The sequence below is a fragment of the Epinephelus lanceolatus genome, chromosome 5, assembly GCF_041903045.1.
Source record: "Epinephelus lanceolatus isolate andai-2023 chromosome 5, ASM4190304v1, whole genome shotgun sequence".
Classification (NCBI taxonomy): domain Eukaryota; kingdom Metazoa; phylum Chordata; class Actinopteri; order Perciformes; family Serranidae; genus Epinephelus; species Epinephelus lanceolatus.
The window spans coordinates 46,172,313-46,193,267 of NC_135738.1; the positions used below are offsets into that span (position 1 = coordinate 46,172,313).

General features: G+C 41.9%; 1 protein-coding gene across 1 annotated transcript; it reads left to right on the forward strand.

Moving 5' to 3' along the window:
- Window positions 1-1,420: 1,420 nt before the first annotated feature.
- On the forward strand, window positions 1,421-20,568 carry gins3 (GINS complex subunit 3). The gene is made up of 3 exons (XM_033634038.2): window positions 1,421-1,708; window positions 5,088-5,321; window positions 19,937-20,568. Exons 1-3 carry the CDS (start codon window positions 1,538-1,540, stop codon window positions 20,165-20,167), a joined length of 636 nt encoding a protein of 211 aa, XP_033489929.1. The 5' UTR covers window positions 1,421-1,537; the 3' UTR covers window positions 20,168-20,568.
- Window positions 20,569-20,955: the final 387 nt, after the last annotated feature.

Consider the following 20,955-nt stretch of genomic DNA (forward strand, 5'->3'; position numbering starts at 1 on the left):
AAAATTAATATTGTCATTCATTTCACCGTTGGAAAAGATCACAGTATAGTACAGGCAGCCTATTGTATTTAATTCAAAACTTAAAAAGCAAACAAACAAAAAAAGTGAGCTTTAAAATCAGAAGAAGCAGAAAAACAATCATAACAGCATGGACAAATCACCAAGCGTCACCAAGGGTCAGCACAGTGTCCACAGAGAATCAAATGAGTGAAACTGAATAAAATCAGCAGGGGACTATCATATGCTGAAGCTACTAAGTGAAGAGAATAAGACATGATGCAATGGTATGAGTACAAAGGGAGCTGCAGCAGAAAGTAAATGGAGCAGATCAGAATATCTGGGTGGACCAGAGGGGATTTTTGGCGTTTATTGCCATGGTTGTAAGTTGTGCAGTCGAAATACAGGGACAATCAGAACGGCCAATAGTTTGCACTGTGAAAATAACAAAATCCAGTAGGTGGCGGTAATGCTATGTATTTGGATGGCAACCACCGTAAACCCCACAGAAAAAGATTTTTTTTTTTTTTTTTAAATGATTTTTATTTAAAATGTACAGAACATGTATGCAACATTCACATTACCGGGTACCGGGAAATACAATACATTTCCAAAATGAATAATTGTATAGAAAACAAATATAAACATCATACAATACAAGACTGCACATTTAGTACAAAGGTAGTGCTTTAAACTTAAAGTTCTGAATAGAACTGTAATATCAAACAACAAAGGGAGACAAAGTAATAGAATAATAATAAAATAAAATAAACAACATACAAGGAGCAATATAAATTATCTATTTTTTCTGATACAATTGGAAAATGTTAAAGAATATACTCTTTTGTGCTTTTCTTCCTTTTATCAGTATTAAAGACTTCATGTGCAGTTTAAATTCATTATAAAAGGAAACAGAAACCAGCTGGGGGTGATTACATTACAACAGCATTAATCATTTTTTCCCAGATCATACCAAATGTGACATTGTCTCAAGAGATATGAGCTGGAAATGGTGGAATATTTTGTTTTATCTATTTGTGAATGTCCAGCCAAAATGTATGTATTAACTACATGAGAGAAATATATGGTCTGTGGTTTAATATCATTTTAACAAAATGAGCACGTATTAGGCCTAATCAAGGAAGGATAAATGGCGTTCATAATTTTGAAATGTGTTTCTTTCGTTTTGGGGGGTATAGGTAAAGTTAGATGGTAAGTTCTTAGTTTATTCATTGAGTTTTTATCAAAGTTGTGTAAGGTGTCATTTTTGTTTTGTCTACAAGTTAATAAAAAGAAGATTTCTTTGACTGACACAGATTGAATCTAATCGACTGCTCTGGTCTGGATCAGAGCGATATCTATCGCTCTGGTCTGGATCTCACAGGAGCGCTCTGATTGGTGAACAGGTCCTGGCGCCAAAACCGTGAGGCGGAAGAGTTGTAAACAACACAGGAAAGAAAAACAGGAGACGTCTCTGCTCGATAATTCAAGAAATAGATTTCGTAAAAAAGAAAAATTTTCGGCATCATTCAGGTACAAAATGGATACACAGTCATATCAGCCTGTACAGGCTGGGGTGGGGATGGAGGAGAATTTTTTGTCTCTGGACGATATTTTGCTGTCTCATGAGAGACTTCCCATCCGGACAGAGTGCCGCTTTCCCCGGCTGGGGTTTCTGGAGAAGTCCAGTGACACGCAAGACATACTGGAGGTCGGTGAAGTTACTGGAGACAATGTCATGATAGTTACCCATGTTTGTTAGTGTATTTATTCAGAGTTACCAGTATCGATCAGCAATACAGCTAAAAGAGAGACCAGGCACAGGTCTTTTGTTATGTAAAGACAGTTCATACAACCTCATTTAACATTCAGCAGTTTACTGTTAACGTTACTGTACTGGCATTGTCACATAGGTGGTCGAAAATTAATTTAGACTGCTAAAAAATTAAACAAGGCCACTCTTCAATTTAAAAAAATACGTAATAGTTGCGTTAATTAAATATCAACTTTAGTGACGTCAAGTCATCTTTCGTAGTGGACACTGATACGTTTTGCAGAACTCAGCAGTAAAAATTAAATAATTTATCACAATCAAATGTCTTTGTTCTATTATTGGTTGGCTGAATTGAACCTCAGCATCTAACAACAGAGATAACTTTACGTTACAACTCACATTTCATGACAACGTAACGTTACTTGAAGAAGTAAGTCGTGTTACATTTACCCATATTTGCCCACATATATATCGTCTTAGATTTTGGATATGGTAAGGTTATTAGTGTTGTCTTTTCCTTGCTGAATTTACCACACTGTTCAAGGTGTTGTATTATTTACCTTTACCCGCACAGCATTATATTCACATTACTGATGATTTGGTCAAATATATTGTGATATTAATTTGGACAGACAGACAGACAGATACATACATACATACATACATACATACATACATACATAACAGTGTTTCTCATACATTGACGAGACTGTGGCGGCCCGCTCATCAGAGCAGAACGCATTTTTAAGTGGAATACTGATATCCACTTCGTGAAGCATTCTTGGAAACACCCGGAAAACATCAGTAGAGAATTGTGTGGCTGTATTTAAGACAACTCTGAGCCTGCACAGCAACACACAGCACCATTGAAGTAAGCCCTGAAAACTTTTTCTTTCTCATTTGGCTCATGGTAGTTACATGTCACATCATGTTGATGTAGCGATGTGAAATACGATCCGGAGTTTTCATGGGCGACTTATTTTGAAAAGTGACCGGATACTCTCGTCTTTGCGCCTGACTTCCTGTTAGACTCATTTAGTCTGTGCAACTTGACGCGCCGTTGCGCGGCATCCGTCAAAAATAGCATTTCCTACCTGACAGAGTGAGCTACATTTATAGAGGTCTACTTATAACATTTATAGAAGTAATAGTCCATTCTGATAGATATTTCTTACCTGACAGAATGAACTACTCTACTTATAATTACATTTATAGAGGCTGTATGTCTGCTACTCACACGTATCTGACCCGAGTAGCTACTAAACAATGTTTTTTGCTAGGGTAGGTCATTATGAGTGGGAGGCTTAGTTCATCAGACTAGTGTGACAGGAGTGGGTAGCGCAAACTTTCAGAACACCGGCGCATATTTTTAGCGGAGCGCCCAGCCGCTTCTAGGCCGCTTCTGGTGGAGTAGCTTCCATTGACTTGAATGGCCGCGATTAGCTCCGGGAACCCGCGCTTCGGGTTGTGGGTTGCCATAAATGGGCCTGTCCCGGAGTCATTCAGCTAACAGAAGGCTTTTGATATCTTCTTCTTGAAGCCGTGTAAAGGCCCTGATACACCAAGCCGACGGTCGGCCGTCGGCCCTTCGGCGTCTGCGGTTTTTCGGCCGATTGAGCATGTTGAATCGGCGGCGGAGCTAGTCGGTGAAAAAGATCACTCTGATTGGCTGTTAAGTTTTATTCACTCGCCCCTGTAGCAAGTGAATCTGCCTGTAGTGAAACTGGGGCTAACCGCTGCTTCCTCCTTAGGCTCCACTTCACTCAGCTACCCGACAGATCCGCTTCTTCTTCCCACTTTAACCTGAATAACAAACCGGAGCTAGCTGGGAGCATGACCAGAGGGAAGCACAGCCAGTAAGCCTCTGCTAGCTTCCCAGCTAGCCCTGGCTCTTCGTTTAGATCCAACCGGAGCACCAATTTGCCCTGGTTTGTTATTCAGGTTAAAGTGGGAAGAAGCAGCGGGTTTATTCGGCAGCTGAGTGAAGCTGAGTGACGTGGAGCCTGCGGAGGAAACACCGGGACCGTCTGAATGTAATAGCCAGTGGAGGTGCTGCTGTGCTCGGCTGCACAGATAGGTAACACCTCGGCTGTCAGGATGTACCACTATGTCACTCCGCTCTCTCTCACGCAGGCGCAGAACGTACGTGCTACTTGGCCGTCAGATCTAGTCCATGTAGTGTGTTCAAATGCAACTGACACAGGGCGAAGTAAGACGACATAGACGATGCAACAGTTGGCTTTCGTCGCCGCTAGTTCTTTGATGTCGGTTTGGTGTGTCTGCACCTTTAAATTAAATGCTCTGATTCAGGGTGCCGTACTTGCAAATCGTGAGGGAGGGAGGGAGGGAGGGAGGTAAGAAGGAAAACAGTAATTTGGGTCTGTTTGTGTGTAATTAATTTGAGTCTTGCCTTTTGTTTTCTTTTCGTGTATTTTGTATTGTTTTGCGTATCTGTAACTGTTTGTGAGTGTGTGTGAGAGAGAGAGAGAGTTTTAAAAGAATATTTTGTTTGCACATGATTTAAAATAATAAAATAGCCCTCCAGAGGCAGACCAGTACATTAGTCATTTTTCTTTTGATTACTGAAATGTTTAACCACTAATCCGTAGCCGTATTTTAAGTGTAACACTTCACTATAACATACCACTAGTGTTTTTATCAGTAAAAACAGAAAAAAGAACATTTTTCACATAAAAAGTACAAAGATGTCGAAATCTATAACTTGGCTCTCAGAATTCACCAGATTGATGCCTTTAAATCAAATATATACAAAATTTTCTCCCGGGGGAGCATGCCCCCGGATCCCTCCACACTTTCATACTGCTCATCAGCTCAGTGAGGTCTTGCAGGGAAATGGGTGAAAAAGAGTCCAAAATTGATGGCCGGAATAGGGTAAGTGGAGAAGTGAGTAGAAGAGGGGGTAATGCTAGCCTGGAAATGAGTAATTTTATCTACTAAGTATGAGAGAAAATTACTGCAGTTACAGGCAACACAGTGCGTTCCTCACAAGATGGCACCTCGTCTAAAAAAATTAACATGACATTAACCTCACATTATCTGTTGTGCTTGCTGGCTCACTGTCCATTATTATCGTTAACAGCTGTGCTTTTTCCAGTGCCATAACAAGTCAGAATGTTTGCTGTGATTAAGTTAAATAAAAACGCAAAGAGCATTTCATATGAACGTGTTGCTTTAAAACTAGACAGAGTGGACACAGACCTATGCCTGCACAGACACATATACCTGCAGTATGCACCCCAGAGAACAGAGGTCTTGACAATTTATCCTCTTCTGAAGTCTGTTTCCTTAATCTCAGGGTACAAAGATGGAGCTTCCTCTGTGGCTCTCAAAGGGTTTGTATGAGAGGAAGAGGAGAGTGTTGACAATCGAGCTTCCAAAGGTGTACAGAGAGGGCTGGAGGACTGTGTTCAATGCCGACCCCAACGTGGTGGACCTGCACAAGATGGGACCCTACTACTATGGCCTGGGGTCCCAGATGCTGCACTTTGACAACCCAGAGAACCCTGAGATTGCACAAACGCTGCTGCAGGTGAACTTCATGCACAAACATCAACACAAAGAGTTCATTTAACACTAGAAAGTACCAAAAATCACTGATACTGAATGTCAAACCTCATTGTTGGTATTGGCATGAAACAATTTATAATAGCACCCAGGCAGGTCTACACTGTTGAGACCATTAACAAATAAATATTTAAATCCAGCAGGGGGGGCTTGTTTTACACATTACATTTAATTTACAATGATTTCATTAATTTATCAAGCACACAGCATGTCTCTGCAGACCCTTTAATGCAGGGTTTGAAATTAACACCCACCAAGCGCCAAATGCGGGTAGATTTTTGTTTGGCAAGTATATTAAAGAGGGCTATCCATCACACTGGCAGGTAAATGTTTATACCGAAACTGACATGTAATAAAATGTCTGCTGTGTTTTGGTGTCATTTAGGAACACGCTGCTCTGCTGTCAGTGTCGGAGTTTCACAGATACACACACACACACTACAAATGTGTTTTTACGCACATCTATACGGTGACGTTGTTGATCGTCTTGAGCTCTCCTAGTTTTGCAGCACTATTTACTGTGCGGGACATCAGCTGATCCGCTAAAATATCACTTGCCGCCAGTCTACTGCTCGCTACTGCGATGCTAATGTATAGCCGTGTGCGCACAATTATCACGGTAACAAAATATTAGCACGAAGGCTCTGTAGTCTGAATTAAAATGACAAACTCTTAATTGCCTCCCACATTATCAACGGCAGCACATTACATCTTCGCTCTTTCCATTTTTACCTTTAAGAATAAAAGCCATCATCAGATACACTGCATCACTGCTGATCAGAGGGAACGTATTCTCATACTGAGACTGTGGTGATGAGCTGTTCAATACATGAAAACGTTTTGCTTCAGATTTTGCTCTGGCCTCTTCTTTAAGTTTGTTTTCAACAATTTACCTTATTATCTCAATGAAATGTACTGAAACACATGTATATGTGACGCAAAGAGGCAATTTATTATTTTGGCCGTTAAAAAAAAAAGGCTTGGCTGGTGGAGTTTTTCTTCTACCAGCCCTCTACTCTACTTGGCCGGTGGTGAGTCAGAAAGTTAATTTAGGACACTGGGTACAAAAGAAACTTTAAGTGTTAAAATATAGGATCTTAACTCTTTAGTGGGACCCTGTTAAAATATTAGTAATAGTGTAAGAACATTGTTTAAAATGTGTCTGGAGAGAGACTTTAAGGGCCCTATTTAGATGGTCTAAAGCGGACAGCGGAGGGCGCATAATCTACAGTACAGGCCAAAAGTTTGGACACACCTTCTCATTCAATGCGTTTTCTTTATTTTCATGACTATTTACATTGTAGATTCTCACTGAAGGCATCAAAACTATGAATGAACACATGTGGAGTTATGTACTTAACAAAAAAAGGTGAAATAACTGAAAACATGTTTTATATTCTAGTTTCTTCAAAATAGCCACCCTTTGCTCTGATTACTGCTTTGCACACTCTTGGCATTCTCTCCATGAGCTTCAAGAGGTAGTCACCTGAAATGGTTTTCCAACAGTCTTGAAGGAGTTCCCAGAGGTGTTTAGCACTTGTTGGCCTCTTTGCCTTCACTCTGCGGTCCAGCTCACCCCAAACCATCTCGATTGGGTTCAGGTCCGGTGACTGTGGAGGCCAGGTCATCTGCCGCAGCACTCCATCACTCTCCTTCTTGGTCAGATAGCCCTTACACTGCCTGGAGGTGTGTTTGGGGTCATTGTCCTGTTGAAAAATAAATGATTGTCCAACTAAACGCAAATCGGATGGGATGGCATGTCGCTGCAGGATGCTGTGGTAGCCATGCTAGTTCAGTGTGCCTTCAATTTTGAATAAATCCCCAACAGTGTCACCAGCAAAACACCCCCACACCATCACACCTCCTCCTCCATGCTTCACAGTGGGAACCAGGCATGTGGAATCCATCCGTTCACCTTTTCTGCGTCTCACAAAGACACGGCGGTTGGAACCAAAGATCTCAAATTTGGACTCATCAGACCAAAGCACAAATTTCCACTGGTCTAATGTCCATTCCTTGTGTTTCTTGGCCCAAACAAATCTCTTCTGCTTGTTGCCTCTCCTTAGCAGTGGTTTCCTAGCAGCTATTTGACCATGAAGGCCTGATTCGCGCAGTCTCCTCTTAACAGTTGTTCTAGAGATGGGTCTGCTGCTAGAACTCTGTGTGGCATTCATCTGGTCTCTGATCTGAGCTGCTGTTAACTTGCGATTTCTGAGGCTGATGACTCGGATGAACTTATCCTCAGAAGCAGAGGTGACTCTTGGTCTTCCTTTCCTGGGTCGGTCCTCATGTGTGCCAGTTTCGTTGTAGCGCTTGATGGTTTTTGCGACTCCACTTAGGGACACATTTAAAGTTTTTGCAATTTTCCGGACTGACTGACCTTCATTTCTTAAAGTAATGATGGCCACTGGTTTTTCTTTAGTTAGCTGATTGGTTCTTGCCATAATATGAATTTTAACAGTTGTCCAATAGGGCTGTCGGCTGTGTATTAACCTGACTTCTGCACAACACAACTGATGGTCCCAACCCCATTGATAAAGCAAGAAATTCCACTAATTAACCCTGATAAGGCACACCTGTGAAGTGGAAACCATTTCAGGTGACTACCTCTTGAAGCTCATCCAGAGAATGCCAAGAGTGTGCAAAGCAGTAATCAGAGCAAAGGGTGGCTATTTTGAAGAAACTAGAATATAAAACATGTTTTCAGTTATTTCACCTTTTTTTAAGTACATAACTCCACATGTGTTCATTCATAGTTTTGATGCCTTCAGTGAGAATCTACAATGTAAATAGTCATGAAAATAAAGAAAACGCATTGAATGAGAAGGTGTGTCCAAACTTTTGGCCTGTACTGTATGTCGCAAATGTCATTGCTATTTAGATGCAGGCGCAGTTGTCATTTTCACGCCCTGTGCCCTCGTCGTCTAACTAGCAATGAACTTGTGCTTCTCTGGGTGTGTTGGTCTAAAAATGAGGAGTGGTCAGGCGCAGTCATGGCGCGTTGCTAGTTAGATAACGTAAAAAGCAAATGTGCCAGTGACCAACAAAAACCTGGTCTAAAGTCAACGGTGCAGTATTTCGCTGTTAAACAAGTTGGTAATACGCGTCTCTAGGCGGGTGCACAGCACGCATGCACTCTGCTCAGACACACACGGAGCAGCCACACATATGCAAAAGATAACAAATAAAAATATGATTACAATGTGAAAGGTTATTATTGTGCACATTCAAATATTTATCAGAAACACATCTTAATGGTCAGTCATTAATCAGAATGATCTTATCACAGTAATAATGATCATCATAATCCGGGAGGTCCAAGCTCGCAGTGTCCGAATATACGGAACTGTGAGCAGACCTCCACGGGCTGATGATGCATAGCCTGAAAAATGAACTTGTCTTTTCCAAATGAATTGTGATAATTTTGGCATGTAATCACAAAATCAAAGATGTGAAAACGTTTGATAAACTTTTTTTTGACATAAACACAACAATAACCAGCTTCTGTGAACTAAAAACGTAAACTTATAGCCCACAAGTACAAATGTACATTTAAAAAAAAAAAAGCTTTTAGAACGTAAAACTGAAGATCATCTTGTCAGGAGGAGGATGCACAGCGGCCACACAGCCCGCCGCACAGCCGGGGGCACCCGGGAGAAGCTCCGCAGCCCGCGCGCAGCCAGACCAGACGGCCCGGGTGCAGCCACGGGACCAGCCCTTCCTGGACCTTCGGGCGGGGGGGTTCAGGATGCTGGAGAGGGAGCTGGGCTTTCTAACCTCCTGGGTTAAAATAAAATTGAATAACTTAAAATTTGTTGACAGCGTTTCTCCCGTGCGCTCTCTCTTTCTCTCTCGCAGTCTCACTCTGTTTCTTTTCTTTTGACTTTTCTAAGATGACAGATGCTGAATATATACTCCCTATCTGATGCTGTGTCTGTTTGTGGTTGGCTGAGAGGGATGTGAACTTATTAGTCTGCAGCTGTGTTAATCAAATCAGGTTGAGTTTCCATTACGCGTGCCAAACGGTGCCAATCCCCTTTGATCTGACATCAAATGTGACGGGACAGTCGATATAGAGATACATTTATCGTCTCCTCAGCTGTAAAACGCTCACTCTTTCCAGTTGGTAGGTCCGCCATCTAACTAGCTCTCCGCCGTGCGCTCCAATCGCGCCTCTTTTAAAGGGAATGAGAGGTGACGCTCTGATTGGCTTATTGAATGATACACCCAAAACACACCCATGACTAATTCACAGAGTAAGTCCAACCCTTTTAGACTCTCCGCCATGGCGCACAGTCTGGGACCCATGCGCCGCACGCCTGCCGCTTTGCGTTTTAGACCATCTAAATATGGCCCTAAGTGTTATTGTTCACTTGTGTTTTCATGAGAGATTAAGATTTATTTTTCAGCTTGTAATAGCCAAAACAGCTTGTTGTTGTTTTTTTTTGTTTTAAGATTTCTCCATAAACGTGTGGTCAGATTTCATATAAATACATATTGCATTGTGCAACAGCCCAGATGCTTTGCTACAAAATTTCACAGATCAACAGACGGAATGTAGATCTAAAACAGACACAGGTGGTGTTATTTGAGATGGTACAACTAGGGGGTGCAATCAGATCAGAAAACATGGCAGACTACTGGTTGTCTGATGCAGCTGTTACCAGGCAGATTATCTCTAATCTCACTGACAGACGAGCACAAACAGAGTGGTGTTGCACGCTGTAAGACTCCTATATAGCTTTATACATCACAAGGTTTTCACAGAATTTAAGTTGGAAAAACACCCTCCTGGTTGTTTTAAACCACACAGGCTTGAAAAGTAATTGGCCCAGTAAAGAATAAGGGTTTCAAGTTGACCAGAAATGAAAATAGGATGTGCATGAAATGTTTTTTGTCTTTGTGAAGATTTTATTTACTTAAAACTAAAATCTTACTTTCAGATATTGTGTCCTAGGTGTTTTTTTTTTTGTTTGTTTGTTTTTTTTGTTAAGATATTTTTTTGGGCATTTTTGCCTTCAATGGACAGGTAAGCAAAGGAGGGGAGAGAGAAATGGGGGATGACATGCAGCAAGGGGCCGCGGGCTGGATTCGAACCCGGGCTGCTGCAGCAACAGTCTTGTACATGGGGTGCCTGCTCTACCCACTAAGCCACCGACGCCCCGTCTTAGGTGTTTTAACTGAGAATCATATGACAACATCAGGAAAAATGTCATGCGGGATGAGGCTAATGAATTCTCAAAGTAATATCACATTAATTACATCACTTTTTAAATTAATAATACTCAATTAATATATAAAGTGAGACAGGTAGCCAAAATTTAGAGCTCAGGAAATAAAACTTGTGCAACCATTTGCACACATTTTCATCGCAGTGTGTTTTAGGCTTCAAAATGTCTGAAAATGTCTTACAGCTAAAATACATGGGGCATGAAGTGTAGATGGAGCAGAGCAGGGTTTTTTACCTGCTATGCTAACTCCATCTCTGCAGCGTGTGGTTGCTGCCAGCTTCACTGTGTGTATTGAGTTTTGCCAAGTGATAATTCAGTTGGTTTGGATGTATATAGACAAGGGGTGTGTCATTTCATATTGTTTATGATAATAGCGGTATAATTTTTAATATCTATAACAGAAAATAACTAAATAAATTATGTATTTTTATCCAGTATGACCAAACTCAGTTTGAACCTTAATCAAACAGTTGTTTTGGCTACCTTGAACTTAAACTAAGTATGAAAATTCATAACAATGAATATATTAAAATCAACATTCTTTGTTTTTTTTAGTATTATTCCAAATGACACAGGATTTTACCCCCTAGTGTACCAGTGAGCTAAAGGGTACATTGAGAGACTTAATAACCTTTCTCCATTGTTGGGCCTCTTTCAGGGTCTTCCTGATTATGTAACATCCTGTGTGATAACATGTCAAAATAAATTGCCCCATTAAACTGCTGCCAATGGCTTGTTATCCTGCATGACGTTGGCTGACTACCAGTTTGGGGACAAAATTCTCCAATGCATAACAATCAACTGGATGTCATGATTTTAGTAATATTTGGCAAGTTGATATCATTCATTATGTTTACATGCATCTTGAGAAAATCGAATTATTGGCTTAGTCCGACTGAAACCGGACTTTTAAATGCAAGTAAACAGCTTAGTTCAGTTGAAATTGGACAATCCGTAGCTCTACTAACACACCTAGATAATTAAAATCGAACTATTGCTGCATATATCCACTTAGTCCGAAGGGAGTCGGACTCTGTGTTCTCCGCATGCACCACTTTTTCTTTCACGGGTTTTCACCCAGAAGAAGAAGGAGATGACACAGCAGCAGTTCAGTATATAGTAGTGTAGTAACACCTGGGGGGTATTCCATCAATGTGGCTAAGAATATCCAGACTAAGGTGTAATCTTGAAATTTGACTAAATGCCAACTCCCAATGTAGCGCCAACCCGTTCCATCAGATGAAATCAGCTGGCTCCAATTGACGCTAATTGAAGCCTCACCTGTTAAGCCTCAACTCATGCACGCGCCCAGGGAAAATAAAAAGCCCACACTAGTCGAGTGTCATAAATGTTGCAAAATGTCAAAAAGCAAAGGAAAGGAGCGAGCAAAGGCTTTTTCTGCGGCGGAGCAAACGCTCCTTGTGGAAGTGTATGAGGATTATAAGGACATAATTATGAACAAAGGCAATACTGCAGCAGTTAATAAAGCAAGGGAGGTGGCGTGGCAGAATATTGCTGACAGGCTAAATGCGCAAGTGACAAAGAAAATTCAGCATTTCAGCCTGATATCATGTTATATAAATCCTGCATCAAAGGGACAAAATATATGTAGATAAGAACACCTATTAAATCTAACAATTCAAGTATGCCTAATGAAATTCACCAATGTGTAAATTAATATTAGTGATAGACTGTGATTCCTATGTACATTTCAGATGATGCATTTAATCAAACTACAAAACCCAAAACCAGTGAAGTTGGCACGTTATGTAAATCGTAGATAAAAACAGAATACAATGATTTGCAAATCCTTTTCAACTTATATTCAATTGAATACACTGCAAAGACAAGATGTTTAATGTTCAAACTGAGAAACTTTATTTTTTTTTTGCAAATAATCATTAACTTAGAATTTAAAGGCAGCAACACATTGCAAAAAAGTTGGCACAGGGGCCTTTTTACCACTGTGTTACATCGCCTTTCCTTTTAACGACACTCAGTAAACGTTTGGGAACTGAGGAGACCAATTTTTGAAGCTTTTCAGGTGGAACTCTTTCCCATTCTTGCTTGATGTACAGCTTAAGTTGTTCAACAGTCCGGGGTCTCCGTTGTCGTATTTTACGCTTCATAATGCGCCACATATTTTCAATGGGAGACAGGTCTGGACTACAGGCAGGCCAGTCTAGTACCCGCACTCTTTTACTATGGAGCCATGCTGTTGTAACACGTGCAGAATGTGGCTTGGCATTGTCTTGCTGAAATAAGCAGGGGCGTCCATGAAAAAGACGTTGCTTGGATGGCAACATATGTTGCTCCAAAACCTGTATGTACCTTTCAGCATTAATGGTGCCTTCACATATGTGTAAGTTGCCCATGCCTTGGGCACTAATACACCCCCATACCATCACAGATGCTGGCTTTTGAACTTTGCGCCTATAACAGTCCGGATGGTTCTTTTCCTCTTTGGTCCGGAGGACACGATGTCCACAGTTTCCAAAAACAATTTGAAATGTGGACTCGTCAGACCACAGAACACTTTTCCACTTTGCATCAGTCCATCTTAGATGAGCTCGGGCCCAGCGAAGCCGGCGGCGTTTCTGGGTGCTGTTGATGAATGGCTTTCGCTTTGCATTGTAGAGTTTTAACTTGCACTTGCAGATGTAGCGACGAACTGTAGTTACTGACAGTGGTTTTCTGAAGTGTTCCTGAGCCCATGTGGTGATGTCCTTTACACACTGATGTCGGTTTTTGATGCAGTAGCGCCTGAGGGATCGAAGGTCACGGGCATTCAATGTTGGTTTTCGGCCTTGTCGCTTACGTGCAGTGATTTCTCCAGATTCTCTGAACCTTTTGACGATATTACGGACCGTAGATGATGAAATCCCTAAATTTCTTGCAATAGCTCGTTGAGGAATGTTGTTCTTAAACTGTTCAACAATCAGCTCACGCATTTGTTCACTAAGTGGTGACCCTCGCCCCATCCTTGTTTGTGAATGACTGAGCATTTCAGGGAAGCTGCTTTTATACCCAATCATGGCACCCACCTGTTCCCAATTAGCCCGTTCACCTGTGGGATGTTCCAAATAAGTGTTTATTTGTTTATATATATAAGTATTTCCTCAACTTTCTCAGTCTTTTTTGCCACTTGTGCCAGCTTTTTTGAAACATGTTGCAGGCATCAAATTCCAAATGAGCTAATATTTGCAAAAAATTACAAAGTTTACCTGTTCGAACATTAAGTAACTTGTCTTTGCAGTGTATTCAATTGAATATAGGTTGAAAAGGATTTGCAAATCATTGTATTCTGTTTTTATTTACGGTTTACACAACGTGCCAACTTCACTGGTTTTGGGTTTTGTATTTATCAGGGCTCGACAGTGCAAGCATTTCACTCGAATTTGCGACCAAAAATAGGTGTGTGCGAACTGTAAAAAATATTTAGGGGCACACGTGCGCATAAAAAAAATCAGCCGAAGCAGCCTATATTTTTGTCAATAAAAAAATGATACTCTAACCGCAAATGTTGGAGGAACTCCAGCCGCCTTCCCTCTTCCCTCTTCCCCGTGTGACACGGTTATGGGCGGTTTTCCAAACCACTGTCGGCGCAATGAATATAAGTCCCACTGTCGGCTGGGTGGAAATAAGTCAAAGTGTGGTGGAGATGGACCGGGTTAAGCGGCGGACCTCCGGGGAAGCCTGCTCCGTTCTCCCCACAGTTAGGGACCGTTCTCCACGTCCAGGCTGTCGGCTGGGTGGGAATAAGTCAAAGTGTGGTGGAGAAGAGGGACCAAGAAAAGCGGCGGACCTCTGGGGAAGCCTGCTCCGTTCTCCCCGCAGTTAGGGACCGTTCACCACGGTATGGTGGAAATAAGTCCTGCAGAGTTTCAGAGGACCTGGAGAATGTTTTAGGATAGTAATAACATTATATAAGATAATCATATTGCAAAGATAATATATATAAGATAATAACATTAAAGACAAAATTAAATTGCAATACTTTTTCAAAACTTGATGATTTTACCTTTCTGTACATTTTATATACAAATTCATTAAATAATTTTGCTTGTAAATGTCTATTTGCATCGCGTTTATTACAGAAAACACATCATTTGATCAATTTACATTGTGCCCCTAAAGTTCTTTGTGCGCTCCTAACTTTTTCAACTGTGCTCCTTGGGGAAAAAAGCTAGCGTCAAGCCCTGTTTATGTGAATCATCGCATTTATCACATAATTGATTGTAGATTATGACATTTCCGAAATGATCAGTTTATAGGAAATAAGCACATGACATTTATCTATTGATTGTAGAAAATGACATTTAGCAAATCCATCAATTCAGTGGATATGAGGAAACCTATTAAGTGAATGTAGGTGATAGTGAATCAGTTATCTATTTCTCATCATTTGGCAATTGTAAGCTCTGTCCCTTATTATATCAAAATAAGGAAAATCCCCTTAAATGTATGGAATGTGCTCAGGGCCGCCCCTCCGTAAACGCAGAACACGCGCTGTGCATAGGGCCACATCTTCCATGGGGGGGGCCACATTTTGCGCAAGGGGACGCATTTGCGCATATGTGCAATAGATGCACATATGCACTACCGTAAGGCGCGCGTAGAATCAGCTCGAGGAAGGAGAGAAGAGACCTGTAATCTGACTGCGCATGCGTCACTGCAATGATTGACAGCACTCGACATCTGACCAATCAGAGGGGTGTGCCGGCAGGCACTTGCAGAGCTGCAGCAGGTGAAGAGTTGTTGACATGTCGTCCCAAAGAGCGGAGAGGGAGGCTCGGGGGTATGTGCGGGGCGGGACGGCAGGCTCCACGGAGAGGGAGACCCGAGCCTCGGGAGTATGTACAGGGCCGGGAGGGTGGGCTCCGCAGAGAGGGAGACCCGAGCCGCGGGAGTATGTGCGGGGCCGGGAGGTCAGACGCTCCCAGAGAGGGGAGAGGGAGAAATATAACAGAATAAGATTAAATAGGCAAAACCTGTCTGTCTCCCTCTTTTATTTTATCCAAATAAAATTTCGCTTAGGGCCCCAATTTGGTCAGGGGCAGCCCTGAATGTGCTATAGGATGAGGACCAGACAAACCACAATGGTGTGTGTCCCATCTTCATCCCTCACTGTTATGTCTCAACAGAAGCAGTCTCAGTAGCCAGAGGAGGACTTGGCAGCAGGTCAAGATAAAATATAAGAATATCCTGCTTGCTCTGTCTCTGTGTCTCTCTGGGTGTGTCCCTCTTCTTCTCTGGGATGCACTCCTTATATGGCCGTTGTCAGTTGATCTTAATTGGCTGTGAATTTGCTAGCCAATTGGAAACAAAGTGGGGTGGGGATGGGAGGGCAATCACATATTCATGTGGTTTGGTGTACATATACAATCTTTTTTTTAATGCCTCAGTTTCATTTTATTATAGTTTTGTTATTAGTTTGATTTGGCTTTATTGTTGTGTTTTTTATCTTATTTTTATCTTGTTTTTTAATAGTTAATGTTTTCTGATTAATTATGTTATATACGTGTCTTTTAGGTGTCTGTTCTTGTCTATTGAACATTTTTTGATCATAGATGGAGCTAATCCATACCTTAATCCTGCTACAGACCAGGATTGCCTGGCAGTACAAGTTACCATGGTTACTAGGCTGGGATTCAGGTTAACCACCTTGATGGAACGGAGTTGTGGCTCAGGTTGATGGAATGGAAACCAGGGTTTAGCTCGATGTATCAGGCTTAGCCAGAACCATGGTTTCCATGGTTACCGATGTGAGGCTAATCTTAGCCACTTTGATGGAACGGAACTCTGGCTCACATTAGCCAGACTTGGCCATTTAAGCCTGGATTTGCCTTTAGCCTGCTTGATGGAATACCCCCCAGGGCGACTGAGAAGCAGAAGACCTACTTCTGGACTGACGAGGAAACTACATTCATGCTCCGACAGCTAAAGGAGCTAAACATCTTCATTTGTTGTTAGCTTCCTCTTCGGGTCAGTCGGAACTAGATCAATACACACTATATTAAAAAGGACACAGCTCCGCATATCGAGGTGGAGTCAGACATGCTTGGTCAGAAATTCGATTTTCTTTTCTGCATGTATACTCAGACAAGACAAGAAGTCCGACTTGACTGATTAGCCGAGCTATGAGCTTAACTCGACTACTGTGTGCATGTAAACGTACTGATTGGCAACAGTCATTCAGTGATGATGCCTGTGACAGAGATTTTAGGTTTTATTTGATTTTTAACACTTTTTGTAGCTTTTTTGCATTATACCATGACCTGCAGACAGTTATCCAGCATGACATTTTGTGACAGTAAGTGATTGGATTTTTTGCCAATATGCCGATATTATCAATATATCCACTTTTTCCTTACCTAATTTTAGTGATCATTAAGTCTCTTCTGTAGTGGAATTAACATCATATTATACATGCATACTCTTATCTTGATGGCCCACCAGCAGATTGAGACATGAAATGGAATGGTTTTCAATGTATGTAATATTTATCCATCCAGCCATTTTCATCTGCTCATCCAAGGCCGAATCACAGGGGCAGCAGGCCGAGCAAAGCATCCCAGACATCCCTCTCCCCAGCAATGCTCTCCAGCTCCTCCTTGGGGACCCCAGGGCGTTCCCAGGCCAGATGAGATATGTAATCCCTCCAGCGTGTTTTGGGTCTGCCCCGTGTCCTCCTACCAATGGGACGTGCCCAAGAGGCATCCTGATTAGATGCCCGAAACAGATCAACTGACCCCTTTCGACGCGAAGGGGCAGCGGCTCTACTCCAAGCTCCTTACCCTGTCTCGAAGGCTGAGCCCAGCCACCCCACAGAAGAAACCCCTTTCGGCTGCAGTTATCTGCAATCTCATTCTTTCGGTCACTACCCAGAGCTTATGACCATGGGTGAGGGTTGGGACATTGCCAATAAATCGAAATCTTCCCCTTCCGTCTCAGTTCCCTCTTCACCACTACCGACCGGCGCAGCGCCTTCATCACTGCAGAAGCCGTAATAAACCGCCAATCCATCTCAAGCCCCATTCTGCACTCACTCATGAACAAGACCCTGAGATACTTGCTTGAGGCAGTAACTCTCCCTCCATCAAGAGGGGGCAGTCCACTGGTTTCTGGCAGAGAACCACGGCCTCAGATTTGGGGGTGCTGACTCTCATCCCAACCGCTTCACACTCAGCTGCAAACCGCCCTAGTGCATGCTGGAGGTCACGGTGTGATGAAGCCAACAGAACCGCATCATCTGGAAAAAGCAGATATGCAATTCTGAGGTCCCCAACCCGAACCACTTCCTTCCCCAGTCTGCACCTCGAGATCCTGTCCATGACAATCACAAACAGGATTGGTGACAAGGGACAACCCTGGCAGAGGCCAGCACACACCGAGAACATGTTTGACTTTACGACGAGTATGCGGACACAGCTCTCACTTTGGTCATACAGGGACCGGATGGCTCCTAGCAGCAAGCCCATTACCCCGTCCTCCTGCCCTCCCACAGAACCCCCACAAGACCCCACGAAGGATGTGGGCATAGGCCCTCTTCAAGTCCACAAAGCACATGTAGACTGGATGGGCAAACTCCAACAACCCCTCCAGCAGCTTTGCAAGGGTAAAGAGCTGGTCCACTGTTCCATGGCCAGGACGGAATCAGCATTGCTTCTCCTAAATCTGAGGTTCGACAATCGGCTACACCTGGTGCCTTGCCTTGTAATAATTATTCATAGTACAAAATAAGAAAAAAACATTTGGCCAATTCTGATAGTTCATTTTAAAGCCAATATTGGCCAATACTGGTGACGTACGTAATATTGTGCATCCCTGACACTACTGTCTAATACTTCTCATACGTTATAATACCTCAATACATTTTCATTTCACTTGATAAACAGAGATTAAAAGATTCAATAAATGGGTTTTTTCATTAACATTTCTGTTATTTTTACTTCATAAATGGCTTTGGACATCAAAATTGCACATCACAGCATTGACCAAAATACATTTTGCTATCATCCCTATTTTCCTAACTTAACAAATGTTTGTTATGAAGACTTGTTTATTGCATGCAGTACAACACTGTTGCACTATACAGTTAGATAAATGGTACATAACTGCATTTCTGTAGAGACCCTTTTAAAATGTGACTTGTGCGGCAGTGCGAAGACTGAAGACACTGTAAAAATCAGTAGGAAACTATGATTTCCATTTGATTGCAGGTTGATTAAGCAATATCACACTTGAGCTTCGGTACTCGGCCTGCGGCCTCGTGCCTACGACCGAATCACAGCCGTGATGATACCACAGTACAACATCACAAGCTCGAGTGTGATATTGTTTTAATACAACAGTTCAACAGTTAATTAAGCAAGGCTGATTAAGAAATGTTGAAAAATGAGGACAAAATAGATAATTTAAGCATTTTATTTGTCTTCCGCCAACAAAAATAGTTCCCTCAGGACTCCGCTGTCACCGTTGCTATGTAACGCAGACATGGTGCGCCAGGCACTTACTCTTTATACACATTTATCTGCACATTTCCATTAATTGTGCAGCCGGTGAAATAAGTTTCTGGTGACTGCATGGTGGACTGTGGCTTCACAGGCACAGCTGACTCTGCCTTCTGATCTGACAGTATGTTGCTTTTCTCCAAGTCATTGAGCTCTGCTGATGAAACACTGACAAACCTGGATGTGTGCTAAGATGGATTCAGCTTCTCCTCTCCCTCATCTTCCTCTGATGACCATTCATAGTTCAATTCAAAACTTATTTTTGGAAATAAATCCATATTTTTGGCTGTTTGACAGTGGATGAATTAATTAGCCTACAACGCAACTGCTGACCTAACTGACACTAACCGTCAGTTTTGATTTGATTGTTGATTGCAATCAGCTGTGAGGCGGAGTGATACATACACAGTGAAATAACCGTGATGTTGCACTCCAATATCGTCACAGTTTTACTGTCTCTCGACCAATCAGATTGCAGGGCCGGAACTAACTGTTGTATAATAGACTGTATACTAGCTGTACTTGTAAAATGTTAGAACTAGAGGGGCCAGCTCTTGACACACACTCTTTGATGTTTCAATATTTTTAAGATCCATTTTTTTAAGATGGTTTTGCCTGAGGCAGGCAACATGTAATTATACATATCCTAAGTTTAACATAAAATTTAACATCAAAGGCGTATGCTGGTTCATGAAATAGGTTACTCTGATTCAAAATTTCACCAGGATGCCTTCATGTAAAATAACTCAGCTGAAATACTTGTGCCTGCACCCCTATATATGTCTTTGTTTTCTCATCTAAATGGTGGCAAATTGTTGATATCGTCCTTCATCTAGACATTCATCGGTCGCTTCAGAAGGAACATGGACTCCTCCCAGAATGCCTACAACGAGGACACCTCTGCGCTGGTCGAGCGTCTGGACTGCCTGGAGAGGGTGCTGTTCACATCAGGGCAGAGTGGCCTCAACGGTTTCCAGAGCTGGGAGAAGGGCCAGGCCTCACAACTCACCGCCTCCAGTCTTGTTCTCAACTACCGCAAGAGAAAGATCGCGGATGTACAGCCCTGACCTTGACCTACAGTTTAAGGAGAGAGACGCTGTTCAGAAAAGAGTCAGTAATTCAGAGCAAAACGGCAACCCTGACTTTTGCTATCATTTCCATTTCCACTCACAAATCCACCCTCTTCCTCTTAGCCATGCTCTCCATGATGGGATGATCACTCTTTGTAGACTGTATGTTATTTATTTTTGTCATGTTGTATGAGCATCATGTGTTCCTGACAATTTGACAGTGTGTTTATGGTCACTAGATGTTTCACCACTAATGCTGAAACCATTGATTAATAACTTGATTTCTGATGGACATTCAATTGATTTATGAATATGAATAGTTGGTTGTTGAAATTTTGATTGCTGATGAATTGTTTTAACTAGGGCTGTCAGTAGATTAAATAAACTAATGAATCTCACATTTTGAAATTCATTAATCTAGGTTAATCGAGATTAAAACTTTGCTTTTCCTCTAATGACTAAATCGTCTTATAAATTAATGAGTAATCACTTCAGACAGCGTGTATTTTAGACACTGTTGTTTAATTGTATTTTTTTTTTTTTTTAACAACACAATACTAAACACAGAGCTGTGTTTTCAAAGAGGCTCAGCCCTATAACTCAGACCTATCAAGTGCCAACCAGGTATCTAAATATCCTGTATGATAAATTATGTACAAAAAAAGAAAGACAGAGATAGAGAGAGATGCAGGACATGAAAATGAAAAGAGGAAGATCTCTGCTACTTTAGCTGGATTGGGCCTAGTCATCTTTGACTTTGAGCCAGTTGCTGAGACAGACAAGTC